Genomic DNA, 12,816 nt, shown 5'->3' on the forward strand with positions numbered 1-12,816 from the left:
CCGCCTCCTGATTCTCAATGGTGGGCGGAGACAGAGAAAGCGAAACCGCCCACGGAGGAGAGAGCGGGAAAAGGGCCAGGAAGAAGAAGTCAGTGACATGGAGGACGCCATGGCGAGCCACCCGGAGCCGGAGCGTGGGGTAGGAGCAGAGGACTCCCCCAGCTACCCTGAGGGGCACCGTGACCAGGCCTCCACCGCTGATATTGACTTCCTGCAGGCCGGAGTGGATGAGCTTGGCGACCGACTCCTGCGGACACAGCTGAGCACTGAGGCCGGGTGGAAGAAGACCTTCATCGGGAGCCTCGCCAGACGCCTGTCGGCAGCCTCGTCTGGTCTGGAGCAGGAAAGAAGTTCCAGCGCTCTGAAGCTGGAAAGCGAGGCCCTGCCGGAAAGCGGGATGCTGCAAGCAGAGATGACAACGCCGCAGCGCAAGGCCCTGCAACCAGCGTTCCTGATCCCAGCGGAGACGGAGCAGATCGGCACCGGAGGGACCGCATCTGAAGCAGGTATGAAGAACGACCCTGCCCCGCCAGCAGAGGACCTGCTGATAGGCCCCGTCGCGGCACCCCCTCTCCCTGAGACCTATAGACTCCAGCGCCTTACACCCTGGGATCAGGCCCCGGGTATGGAGCACTTCTTAAAGGCCCCGATCTCGCCGATCACCTTGCCGAGCGAGGTCTATGCGGAGCTACGGCCGCCAGAGCGAGAGTAAACCTCGATGCCATGGATATGTAAATAGTTAACTGCTTGTTTCCCTGCTTTTTGCTACAACCCGATCAGGGTTAACTCTTAAAGGGATCCCTTTGTTTACCCGGGATCCTGTTGTGAATTCTGTTTGTGGGCTCCCCCGGTGGTGTTTTATGGTAGTGCCACTTATTTGCCTTCTTCTATCCTTGATCACCTGTTGACACCCATTAGGGGAGTTTCCTATTTAAGGCTGCTTGGCTGCTGGTCTGATGCCGGCCAACAATGTATCAGTAGCATTCTGTTGCATTCTCCTGCCTCAAGATCCTGTTCAGCTAAGTTGAATTTTGTTTCTAGTTTATGCTATTTTTGTCCAGCTATTTGCAATGTGACTCTCTGTAGCTGGAAGCTCTCGTGGACTGGAATTGCCACTCCAGTGGCATGAGTTGTCACTGGAGTTTTAAAGTAATTTCAGGATGGTGTTTTTGAGTAGTGTTTTGAAGTTGACCGTGAAGTGACTCTTTCCTGTACTTCTGCTATCTAGTAAGCGGACCTCACTGTGCTAAATCTGCTGTTCATCCTACGTATGTCTTTTCCTCTTGACTCACCGTCAATATCTGTGGGGGGCTGCTATCTCCTTTTGGGGTTCATCTCTGGAGGTAAGGCAGGCCTGTATATTCCTCTGATAGGGGTAGTTAGATCTCCGGCTGGCGCGTGGTGTCTAGGGCATCGTAGTAAACACTCCCCGGCTACTTCCAGTGTCGTGTCAGGTTCAGGTCACGGTCACTTTAGTTCCCATCACCCGAGAGCTAGTCCGTTGTTATTTTGATTTCCCTGCCATTGGGAAAATCATAACAGTTTGGCCGGCCCACATGTGTTAAAACTATGCACTAAAGCAGGAAAGGATATGAAAAGGTTTTTTTTTCCTTCTGTGTTTGGAAAGTGCACCTTAGTGCTTATTTGTACTCCTTGCTTAAACTGCAGTCTTCAGCCTTTTTTTTTTTTTTTTTCCTCTCCTCTTAATCTCTGAATGGCTTTGGTTACACCTGTTTGAATCATGGATCCACAGAGTTTGGTTGCAGGTCTGAATAACCTGGCTACAAAGGTCCAGAACTTACAAGATTTTGTTATACGTGCTCCAATGTCTGAACCTAAGATCCCTATGCCTGAATTTTTTACCGGAGACAGATCCCGTTTTTTGAATTTCAGAGAGAATTGTAAATTGTTTTTGTCTCTGAAATCTCACTCTGCTGGTGATCCTGCGCAACAGGTTAAAATTGTTATTTCTCTATTGCGGGGTGACCCACAAAGTTGGGCATTTGCATTGTCGCCAGGGGATCCTGCGTTATTAAATGTAGATGCGTTTTTTCTGGCTTTGGGGTTGCTTTATGAAGAACCTAATTTAGAGATTTTGGCTGAGAAAGCCTTGATAGCTCTTTCCCAAGGGCAAGATGAAGCTGAGATATACTGCCAAAAATTTCGTAAATGGTCGGTGCTTACTAAATGGAATGAGTGCGCTCTAGCAGCTAATTTCAGAGAAGGTCTCTCTGATGCCGTGAAGGATGTCATGGTGGGGTTCCCTGTGCCTACAGGTCTGAATGATGCCATGAAATTGGCTATCCAGATTGATCGGCGTTTACGGGAGCGCAAATCTGTGCACCATATGGCGGTATCTTCTGAGCAAAAATCTGTGCACCATATGGCGGTATCTTTTGAGCAAAAACCTGTGCACCATATGGCGGTATCTTCTGAGCAAAAACCTGTGCACCATATGGCGGTATCTTCTGAGCAAAAACCTGTGCATCATTTGGCGGTGACCTCTGAAAAGGCACCAGAGCATATGCAATGCGATAGTGTATTGTCTAGAGGCGAACGACAGAATTACAGGCGCAAAAATGGGTTGTGCTTCTATTGTGGAGATCCAGCTCATGTTATATCAGCATGCTCTAAACGCATAAAGAAGGTTGATAAAAAGGTTGATAAATCTTTTTCTATGGGTACCTTGCAGTCTAAATTTCTTTTGTCTGTGACATTGATTTGTACTTTATCATCTGTTACTGTGGATGCTTATGTGGATTCTGGCGCCGCTCTGAGTCTCATGGATTGGTCCTTTGCCAAGCGTTGTGGGTTTGATTTAGAGCCTCTGGAGGTTTCTATTCCCTTAAAGGGTATTGATTCTACACCTTTGGCTAGCAATAAACCACAATATTGGACACAAGTGACTATGCATCTTTCCCCAGACCATCAGGAGATTATTCGTTTCCTTGTGTTATATAATCTACATGACGTATTAGTACTTGGATTACCATGGTTACAAATTCATAATCCAGTCTTGGACTGGAGATCAATGTCTGTGCTGAGCTGGGGATGTCAGGGGATTCATGGGGATGCACCTTTGGTTCCCATTTCTTCATCTACTCCCTCTGAGGTCCCAGCATTTCTGTCAGATTTTTATGATGTCTTTCAGGAGCCTAAAACTGATTCTCTCCCCCCTCACAGAGAGTGTGACTGCGCTATTGAGTTGATTCCCGGTAGTAAATTTCCTAAGGGTCGCTTGTTTAATTTGTCTGTACCTGAACATACTGCTATGCGGGAGTATATCAGAGAATCTTTGGAAAAGGGTCATATTCGCCCCTCTTTGTCTCCACTGGGGGCAGGGTTTTTCTTTGTGGGTAAAAAGGATGGTTCATTGAGACCTTGTATCGACTATCGACTTCTGAATAAGATTACAGTTAAATACCAGTACCCGTTACCTTTACTGACTGATCTTTTTGCTCGCATAAAGGGGGCGAAGTGGTTCACTAAGATCGATCTACGTGGTGCGTATAATTTGGTGCGGATTAAGCAGGGGGATGAGTGGAAGACCGCATTTAATACGCCTGAAGGCCATTTTGAGTATTTGGTAATGCCTTTCGGTCTCGCGAATGCCCCTTCCGTTTTTCAGTCCTTTATGCACGATATTTTCCGTGAATATCTGGATAAATTTATGATTGTGTATTTGGATGATATTTTGATTTTTTCGGAGGACTGGGAATCTCATGTTCAACAGGTCAGGAGAGTTTTTCAGGTTTTACGAGCTAATTCTCTATTTGTGAAGGGCTCAAAGTGTATTTTTGGGGTTCAGAGAATTTCCTTTTTGGGATATATTTTTTCCCCTTCATCTATGGAGATGGACCCTGTTAAAGTTCAGGCTATTTGTGATTGGGTACAACCTACTTCTCTAAAGAGTCTTCAGAAATTCTTGGGATTTGCTAATTTCTATCGCCGATTCATAGCGGGTTTTTCTGCCATTGCTAAACCTTTGACTGATTTGACCAAGAAGGGTGCTGATGTTGCTAATTGGTCCTCTGCGGCTGTGGAGGCCTTTCGGGAGCTTAAGCGCCGCTTTTCTTCTGCTCCTGTGTTGCGCCAGCCTGATGTTTCGCTCCCGTTCCAGGTTGAAGTAGATGCTTCCGAGATCGGAGCAGGTGCAGTTTTGTCGCAGAAAGGTCCTGACTGCTCAGTGATGAGACCATGTGCGTTTTTCTCTCGAAAGTTTTCGCCCGCTGAGCGAAATTATGATGTTGGAAATCGGGAGCTCTTGGCCATGAAGTGGGCATTTGAGGAGTGGCGTCATTGGCTTGAGGGTGCTAGACACCAGGTGGTGGTCTTGACTGACCACAAAAATCTAATTTATCTTGAGTCAGCCAGGCGTCTGAATCCTAGACAGGCGCGCTGGTCGTTGTTTTTCTCTCGATTTAACTTTGTGGTTTCATATCTGCCTGGGTCTAAGAATGTGAGGGCGGATGCCCTCTCTAGGAGTTTTGAGCCTGACTCGCCTGGTGATTCCGAACCTACTGGCATCCTGAAGGATGGGGTGATATTGTCAGCTGTCTCCCCAGACCTGCGGCGCTCTTTGCAGGAGTTTCAGGTGGATAGGCCTGATCGCTGTCCGCCTGGTAGACTGTTTGTCCCTGATGACTGGACCAGTAGAGTTATTTCGGAGGTTCACTCTTCCGCGTTGGCAGGTCATCCTGGAATTTTTGGCACCAGGGATCTGGTGTCTAGGTCCTTCTGGTGGCCTTCCTTGTCTCGAGATGTACGTATTTTTGTGCAGTCTTGTGATGTTTGTGCTCGGGCTAAGCCCTGCTGTTCCCGGGCCAGCGGGTTGTTGTTGCCCTTGCCTATTCCTAAGAGGCCTTGGACGCACATCTCTATGGACTTTATTTCTGACCTTCCTGTTTCTCGTAGGATGTCCGTCATCTGGGTGGTGTGTGACCGTTTTTCCAAGATGGTTCACTTGGTACCTTTGCCCAAATTGCCCTCCTCCTCTGAGATGGTCCCTCTATTTTTTCAGAATGTTGTGCGTTTGCATGGTATTCCTGAGAATATAGTGTCTGACAGGGGTACTCAGTTTGTGTCTAGATTTTGGCGGGCGTTCTGTGCCAGGATGGGCATCGACTTGTCTTTTTCGTCTGCATTCCATCCTCAGACTAATGGCCAGACTGAGCGTACTAATCAGACCTTGTAGACTTACTTGAGGTGTTTTGTGTCCGCTGATCAGGACGATTGGCTTGATTTTTTGCCATTGGCAGAGTTTGCCCTTAACAATCGGGCCAGTTCTGCTACTTTGGTTTCTCCATTTTTTTGTAATTCAGGGTTTCACCCTCGCTTTTCGTCCGGTCAATTGGAGTCTTCGGATTGTCCTGGAGTAGATGCTGTGGTTGATAGAATGCATCAGATTTGGGGACAGGTTGTGGACAATCTGAAGTTGTCCCAGGAGAAGACTCAACAGTTCACTAATCGTCATCGGCGTGTCGGTCCTCGTCTTTGTGTTGGGGACCTGGTTTGGTTGTCTTCTCGATTTGTTCCTATGAAGGTCTCGTCTCCTAAGTTTAAGCCTCGGTTTATCGGCCCTTATAGGATTCTGGAGGTTCTCAATCCTGTGTCCTTTCGTTTGGACCTCCCAGCATCTTTTACTATTCATAATGTTTTTCATCGGTCATTGTTGCGGAGGTATGAGGTGCCGGTTGTTCCGTCTGCTGATCCTCCTGCTCCTGTGCTGGTTGAGGGTGAGTTGGAGTATGTGGTGGAAAAGATCTTGGACTCCCGTGTTTCCAGACGGAAACTTCAGTATCTGGTTAAGTGGAAAGGCTATGGTCAGGAGGATAATTCTTGGGTGACAGCATCTGATGTTCATGCTCCTGATTTGGTTCGTGCATTTCATAGTGCTCATCCAGATCGCCCTGGTGGTTCTGGTGAGGGTTCGGTGCCCCCTCCTTAAGGGGGGGGTACTGTTGTGAATTCTGTTTGTGGGCTCCCCCGGTGGTGTTTTATGGTAGTGCCACTTATTTGCCTTCTTCTATCCTTGATCACCTGTTGACACCCATTAGGGGAGTTTCCTATTTAAGGCTGCTTGGCTGCTGGTCTGATGCCGGCCAACAATGTATCAGTAGCATTCTGTTGCATTCTCCTGCCTCAAGATCCTGTTCAGCTAAGTTGAATTTTGTTTCTAGTTTATGCTATTTTTGTCCAGCTATTTGCAATGTGACTCTCTGTAGCTGGAAGCTCTCGTGGACTGGAATTGCCACTCCAGTGGCATGAGTTGTCACTGGAGTTTTAAAGTAATTTCAGGATGGTGTTTTTGAGTAGTGTTTTGAAGTTGACCGTGAAGTGACTCTTTCCTGTACTTCTGCTATCTAGTAAGCGGACCTCACTGTGCTAAATCTGCTGTTCATCCTACGTATGTCTTTTCCTCTTGACTCACCGTCAATATCTGTGGGGGGCTGCTATCTCCTTTTGGGGTTCATCTCTGGAGGTAAGGCAGGCCTGTATATTCCTCTGATAGGGGTAGTTAGATCTCCGGCTGGCGCGTGGTGTCTAGGGCATCGTAGGAAACACTCCCCGGCTACTTCCAGTGTCGTGTCAGGTTCAGGTCACGGTCACTTTAGTTCCCATCACCCGAGAGCTAGTCCGTTGTTATTTTGATTTCCCTGCCATTGGGAAAATCATAACAGGATCCCTTCTTCTGCTTTTTGTTTTTGTTTCCTGTTTATTCATCATTGAAAGAACTGCTGAATCATGAACAATGCATGATTACAAACTTTTTGTAAATAGTTTGCACCTTCTTAAAGGTGCTCTCTACTGGTTTTACATAAAGAAAGGACTCTTTGCGAAGACACTGGTCTAGGAACCAGCATCGGAGTCCTTACTGCGAACAGACTTGCAGCTTGAGAAGTTGCACTACCTCATAGAGACTTGGTTCCCTCTTAAAGGGAATGTTCACATATTGCACTTATGAACAGTGTTGCCTTAAGATGGTTAAATGGCAATAATGTCTTGAAAGAAGAAGTTAAATGTAACTAACTAGTTGATTGTAAGAAATGTTGGTAATGTGCTCTGAAATAAAGTCCTGTAAAGGTGAAAGCTAGAAGAAAGATGCAGCAGACCCGTAGGGGTAGACATAGCGTCCTGCATACAAGTCAGTAAGAAAGTAATAAAGGAAGTTTAATGTTGTATTTAATAGAAAATGTTTAATAATGTGCTAGAAAATGAGGACAGGAAGTGAACCCGTAGGGGTTACTGGTGAGTCCTCTTAGGAGCCATACAGAGATGGCTCAGTAATCCGAACTGAAAGATGGATGATATGTTCTATACTGTGTATAGTAGTAGAAAGACAGTAGGCCCGGGCGGAAAGGGGCGGTCCTGTAACAGAAAGGAGAGGCAGTAGGTCTGGAGCAGTTAGGACAGGCGGTCCTGCAGATGTAAAGAAGGAGAATGCATAAAAGTTGATTAGCCTTATAATGTGTTATAAGAAGGTCTTTAGTGGATTCAACGAGTACGTCCTTAAAGGCAAAGTTAAATTATTGTTCAAAGATTTTGCACTTAGTAGAATACCCGGTTGGGTAAGAAAAGTATTTATAGTATGTTATTTAAAGTATTTAACCATGTTTGTAACGTTCAAGTGTCCTCACCTCCCATAAAGGGAAGCTCTGTTAAAAAGTTTACTTGTACTTGCATTTTCAAAATTGTATGTCTTTTTGCTGACATGTATTGTTGTTTTCTTCCCAGTCCAGGAGTACTGGATTTAACCGGGGGGGAGTGCAGCGCCCCTGAGTCCTGGTCGTTGCAGTACTGTTGCTCCGCCACTAAGGGGGGCTATGGTACGTCTGATGGCACTGAAGGAGTTCATCTGACCAGGTATCACAGACACCAATACATTTCACAGTCTGGCCTCCAGGGGGAGCTAAGGGTTCTATTTATTAGGCCACTCCTCACAATCTGGTAAAACTGGGGGTTAGGCAGGAAGTTAGAGAGAAAGCTGACTGGGTTGGAACCAGGCACCTTGTGGCAGAGGGTGTTGTAGGGGAAGATTCAGAGGGGTCCCTGTGAGGGGTGGGATCCTGACAGAGGCCTAGCAAACAGAGAGAACGTTACGGGACTGCGCCTGCATGATATAGCGGCGGTACCCCAAGAAAGGATAAGAAGCGAGGTATATTGTGCTGAGTGAGAAACGAGATCAACGCAACAAGGAGAATACCAGTAGGAGTCGTGCTGTAAGATGAGGCAACATCCTACTGAGGCGCATAACCGGTGGCCGGAACGCCGAGGAAGTATAGAGCTCCAAGCCAAACTTCAAACCTACGGCAGGACAGTCAGTTATAGGCGGGCTGTCTCACCCAATTGACCTAGGAAGACACAGGGGGGTAACAACAGGAGTGGGGCGATGCTAGAGTCCCGGAAGAGCTCCGAGCCTCCCCGTCATACGGGTGCGTACTAACCATAAGATCTGGGGGACGTGGAAGAACATCAGAATCGAGTTGTGAGGGAACACGAGAAACAGACACAACAGTTGTGAGGACTATCCCGTGGTGCTCAGCAGGGAAGGACTACAACACACAAGCGCTAGAGGGTAGGCACAGATTTCCACCTGTAAAGGGAACTCTGGATGTGCCATCGGACCGGCCAGGCTTGCGCAGCCCGGTTAACCATATTCCGGATTGAGGATCTTGAAGCCTTCAGTAAAGAGGTAAAGAGACTGCAACCTGGTGTCCTCGTTATTTACTGCAACCTGCACCGCACCACTACAACATCACCACCATCTCGTACACCCTTTCATTGGGCGCCCCTCAGCAGGGTCACGGACCGGGTCTAGCCACCGTGACAACCCCAGAGCAGAGACTCAGAGGCCCGGTACCGGGTACCCCTCGGCCCTGCGGCAGTGGGGGAGCTGCAGAGACCATATGCAGATGCAAGTCAAGAGGGGAACTGATACTATGGACAAGACCCTTTGAGGAAAATCATCAGGAAAAAGATCTGGAGCTTTACTGCCAGTAAGGTTATGTTAACCCCTTTACCCCCAAGGTTGGTTTGCACGTTAATGACGGGGCCAATTTTTACAATTCTGACCACTGTACTTTTATGAAGTTATAACTCTGGAACGCTTCAAAGGATCCTGATGAATATGAATTATTGTCTAGCATCCCATCTAGAGCTGGGGCATGCTGGGATGCCAGTATTTGATGGACAGTTCAGCTGCCCAATCAAATGCTGGAACATGCTGAGCTGTCAGTGTCTTTATTGACAGTTTAGCCATCCAATTGGAGTTTGGGTGTTACCTGAACTTCATCCAGGTGCCTCCTGTTCAGGTAATTACCTGGCTAATTAGCCAGTTCTCTGCCCCTGACTAGTGCCAATTGTAGCTTCTTGTTCACTGGTATATGTTTGCCTGGTTCCTCTGTGCACTGATCTACTGCTGCCAGGCCTTGGATCTCATTCTGACCATCCATTTGCTTTGATCCTATGAGTGATCTGCTGTCTTCCTGGCTATTGACCACTGGACAGTGACCAGACTATTCTTTTTAGCAGTCCTCTGTATTTGAGGTACCCTCCTGGCTTCTGACCTCGGACCTTTTCATTACCCAGCCTCTCGGCGTCACACATTATTTGTGGACTGTTACTTTCCTTCATCGTGGGTTCCAACAAATCCATCAGTCATATTTTTGGGAAGTTATGTCCATGATGACATTTAACTGTCTTAACATTTAACATTGTTATCTACTCCAAAGCCCTTTGATCGTCATGTCCTTGCTTGGTTCAATCACATGCTTATTTGCAGTTTCTGCACATCTGTTGACTCTGGGAGGGTCAGTGCCCTGCATTATTTTGTTAAAAAACAGGAATGGGATTTTTTCATATCCTGAGTTATCCAACTGTGAAATATAATTAATAATATAGAGAAAGGCTGAAAACAAAATCACAAATCACATTGTTTCATGTAAGATAACAGTAGCTCATTACGTAGCTTATTCTTTTACTACCAATTTTTTGTCGTTTCAATGCATCCCGTATTAAAAAAGAAGTTCCAGGCAAATCATATTGATAAAAAATAAAAAAAAACTATGGTTTACAATGTAATATGATTCATTGTCATTAGTGTTTGAGCTGAAAAAATCTCTTCAAGTAGCAGAACTTAAAGGAGTTACCCCTCAAATATGTTTAGTAAAATAAAACACATAATTATACCCATATTGCATATTGAGGAGATGCTGACCATGTACATTGACATCCTTCTCCTCTGACAAGTCACAAATGAGGAGACTGAGCAGAGAACACACATGCTTGGCCACCTCTAAACACTTTGGGCTCATTCAGACATCAGTTTTTCACATGCTCGTTCTATCAGTGTTTTTCACGGATAGAACATGCATCTATTATAGTCTATGGAGCTGTTCATGTGTATTTTTGCTCTCCGAGTGGTCCACACAAAATCAAGGAGATTTTTCTGACTTTAAAATGTATTTTGGATCAATCTGTGAGCTGTCAATTATTTACAGACTCCATGATGTGAGAATGTTGAGAAACCTTCATCAGTTTTCTTTCCATCCAAGAAAAACTGACAAAACTCTAAAAAAAAGAACCTCCTATAAAACTCACTGGATTTCTTGTATAAGAAAATCACTTGAGACTGGATGAGCCCTAAGGCCACGTTCACAATTGCTCAGTATTTCACATCAGTATTTGCAAGCCAAAACTAGAAGCGGGTGATAAATACAGAAGTGGTGACGGGTTTCTATTATACTTTTCCTCTGATTGTCCCACTACTGACCAAATACTGAACATGGCCTAAGTAAGAGTTTCTAATAGTGGTAATCCAGGTAAAAATAATGACTTATAACATTGTGTTTTGCAGACGTGTAAATTTGGGCTGATACTCATTTTTACTAAAGTGTAGCTGCTCCAGTGTTATGTGGTTTGGTAAATATTACTTCTGCTATTTTTATGCAATGTCAACCATTTACAAAAATGAACTTAGAAACTAATCAAGTAGAACTCCGTACACTAAATAGACTTAGGCCTCATTCACACGTCTGTGTTTAAACACATATGTCAAAAAATGGTACCGGTGGGTCATCTGTGTTTTGTATCAGTGTATGAGACGTGTGTCCATTTTTGCCATCATTGTTTTTACGGATGGGTAAATAAATAAATTACAAGGCTTCTATCAATTGCAATGTTAAAGTGAACCTGTCACCAGGTTTGGCCAATAAGAGATACGGCCATCACCTTTCAGGTTTGGTATACAGCATTCTGTAATGAGGTATAACTGCCCCCAACCCGACCAACTCACCTGTCCGGTCCAATGGGTGTCACTGGTCTTTGTCCGGCGCCTCCCATCTTCTTATGATACCCATCCTCCTGCTTGCTTCGTCATCCACACAGTCTCCTCGGCACAGCGCTCCTGCGCAGGCATACTTATCTGCCCTGTCGAGGGCAGAGCAAAGTACTGCAGTGCGCATGCGCCGGGGCTCTTTGACCTTTTCCGGCACCTGATCACTGCAGTACTTTGCTCTGCCCTCAACAGGGCAGAGAATGATGACTGCGCATGAGCAAGATGCCGAGGAGACGCGTCATCCACAGGAAGCAAGCAAGATGGCGGCATCGCAAGAAGAATGGAGGTGCCAGACCAAGACCAGCTACGCCCATCGGACAAGACAGCCTCGCAGGTGAGTATAATAAAAGTTATTTTTCTTCTCTTGCAGGTCGGGTTGGGGGTAGATATACAGCATTATATAATGCTATATATCAGCCCTGAAAGGTGATGGCCGTATCTCATATCGGCCAAATCTGGTGACAGGTTCCCTTTAAATACGGACAGCACACTGATTCCATCCATGTGCTGTATGTGTTTTTCTCTGACCCATAGACTTTTATTGGCCCTTTTAATGATACCGGAAAAAGCAGACATGTGAATAGCACCATAGATTATAACAGGTATGTGTTGTGTCAGTGAAAAAAAACGATACAGCATGCAAGGATGCCTGAATGAGGCCTTAGAGATAGACAAAACCACATTTCTATGTCCACTTACCTTCTGCAGCTTTGGCAAACCATGCTGCCCCCAAGAGCAGCAGAGCAGAGAGCAGTGGAGCTCTCATCACTGGACTCTCAGATACCAGCCTATGATGTGGTTTCTGACCTCTGGTTTTATCTGCCTCACTGTTTGATATTTCATCACTCTTGTTTGCGCACATCAACAAATGAAAATATTTTTCTATACTCCCCCGCAGCCCCCCACCTCTGAATTCCTGGTATACAAAAATCCTTTCCCAGTGAAGATATTCATAGGTATTTTTAGCTTTTATAGTTTAACTTTGTGTTTTATGAAGATTATATATAAATGTAGATGTGCTTTGATTTAAATGTGTCAATTTTTTGTAAGGACTTTTATGTTAAAAAAGTTTATTTATAAATGTATAAAATTAAATGGTCTATTTTTTTATATTACTTTTTGCCTAAGCCACTGGGGGCTGACACTGATCTGAGCAGTGCCATCATATCTTTGCAGCACTCAGATGACAGCAATCAGTGGTGAGTGCTCATCAGGTCCATGCATCAGTGGTGCAACACTGGGTTTCATCCAGTGACATGTACACACCGCTGTCATGCCGGTAACTCGCACTCCTTCTCAGAGCCATCCTACTCACTGCGTTCACCGCTCTGCTCCACCCAGTGTCAGGCCATCACGCTGAACTGCCTCTTGCGGCACTCCCAGCTCTGCTGAATACTACTGTTGCTGGAGAGTCTCCACCTGACTATAGGGAGGCGCAAACAGATTCTGCAGGAATTTAACCAACTGTGTCCTGCAGAGTT

At 45.8% G+C, this 12,816-nt stretch overlaps 1 protein-coding gene across 1 annotated transcript in view; it reads right to left on the reverse strand.

Annotated features, from left to right (window-relative positions):
- Positions 1-12,136, reverse strand: part of VTN (vitronectin) — a 60,472-nt gene extending 48,336 nt beyond the window's left edge. The window contains exon 1 of the mRNA XM_077294496.1: positions 12,035-12,136. Within this exon, the coding sequence (XP_077150611.1) occupies positions 12,035-12,101 (67 nt within the window). The 5' untranslated portion in view covers positions 12,102-12,136. The remainder of the gene's footprint in view (positions 1-12,034) is intronic.
- Positions 12,137-12,816: the final 680 nt, after the last annotated feature.

Source organism: Ranitomeya variabilis, chromosome 3 (assembly GCF_051348905.1).
Source record: "Ranitomeya variabilis isolate aRanVar5 chromosome 3, aRanVar5.hap1, whole genome shotgun sequence".
Lineage (NCBI taxonomy): Eukaryota > Metazoa > Chordata > Amphibia > Anura > Dendrobatidae > Ranitomeya > Ranitomeya variabilis.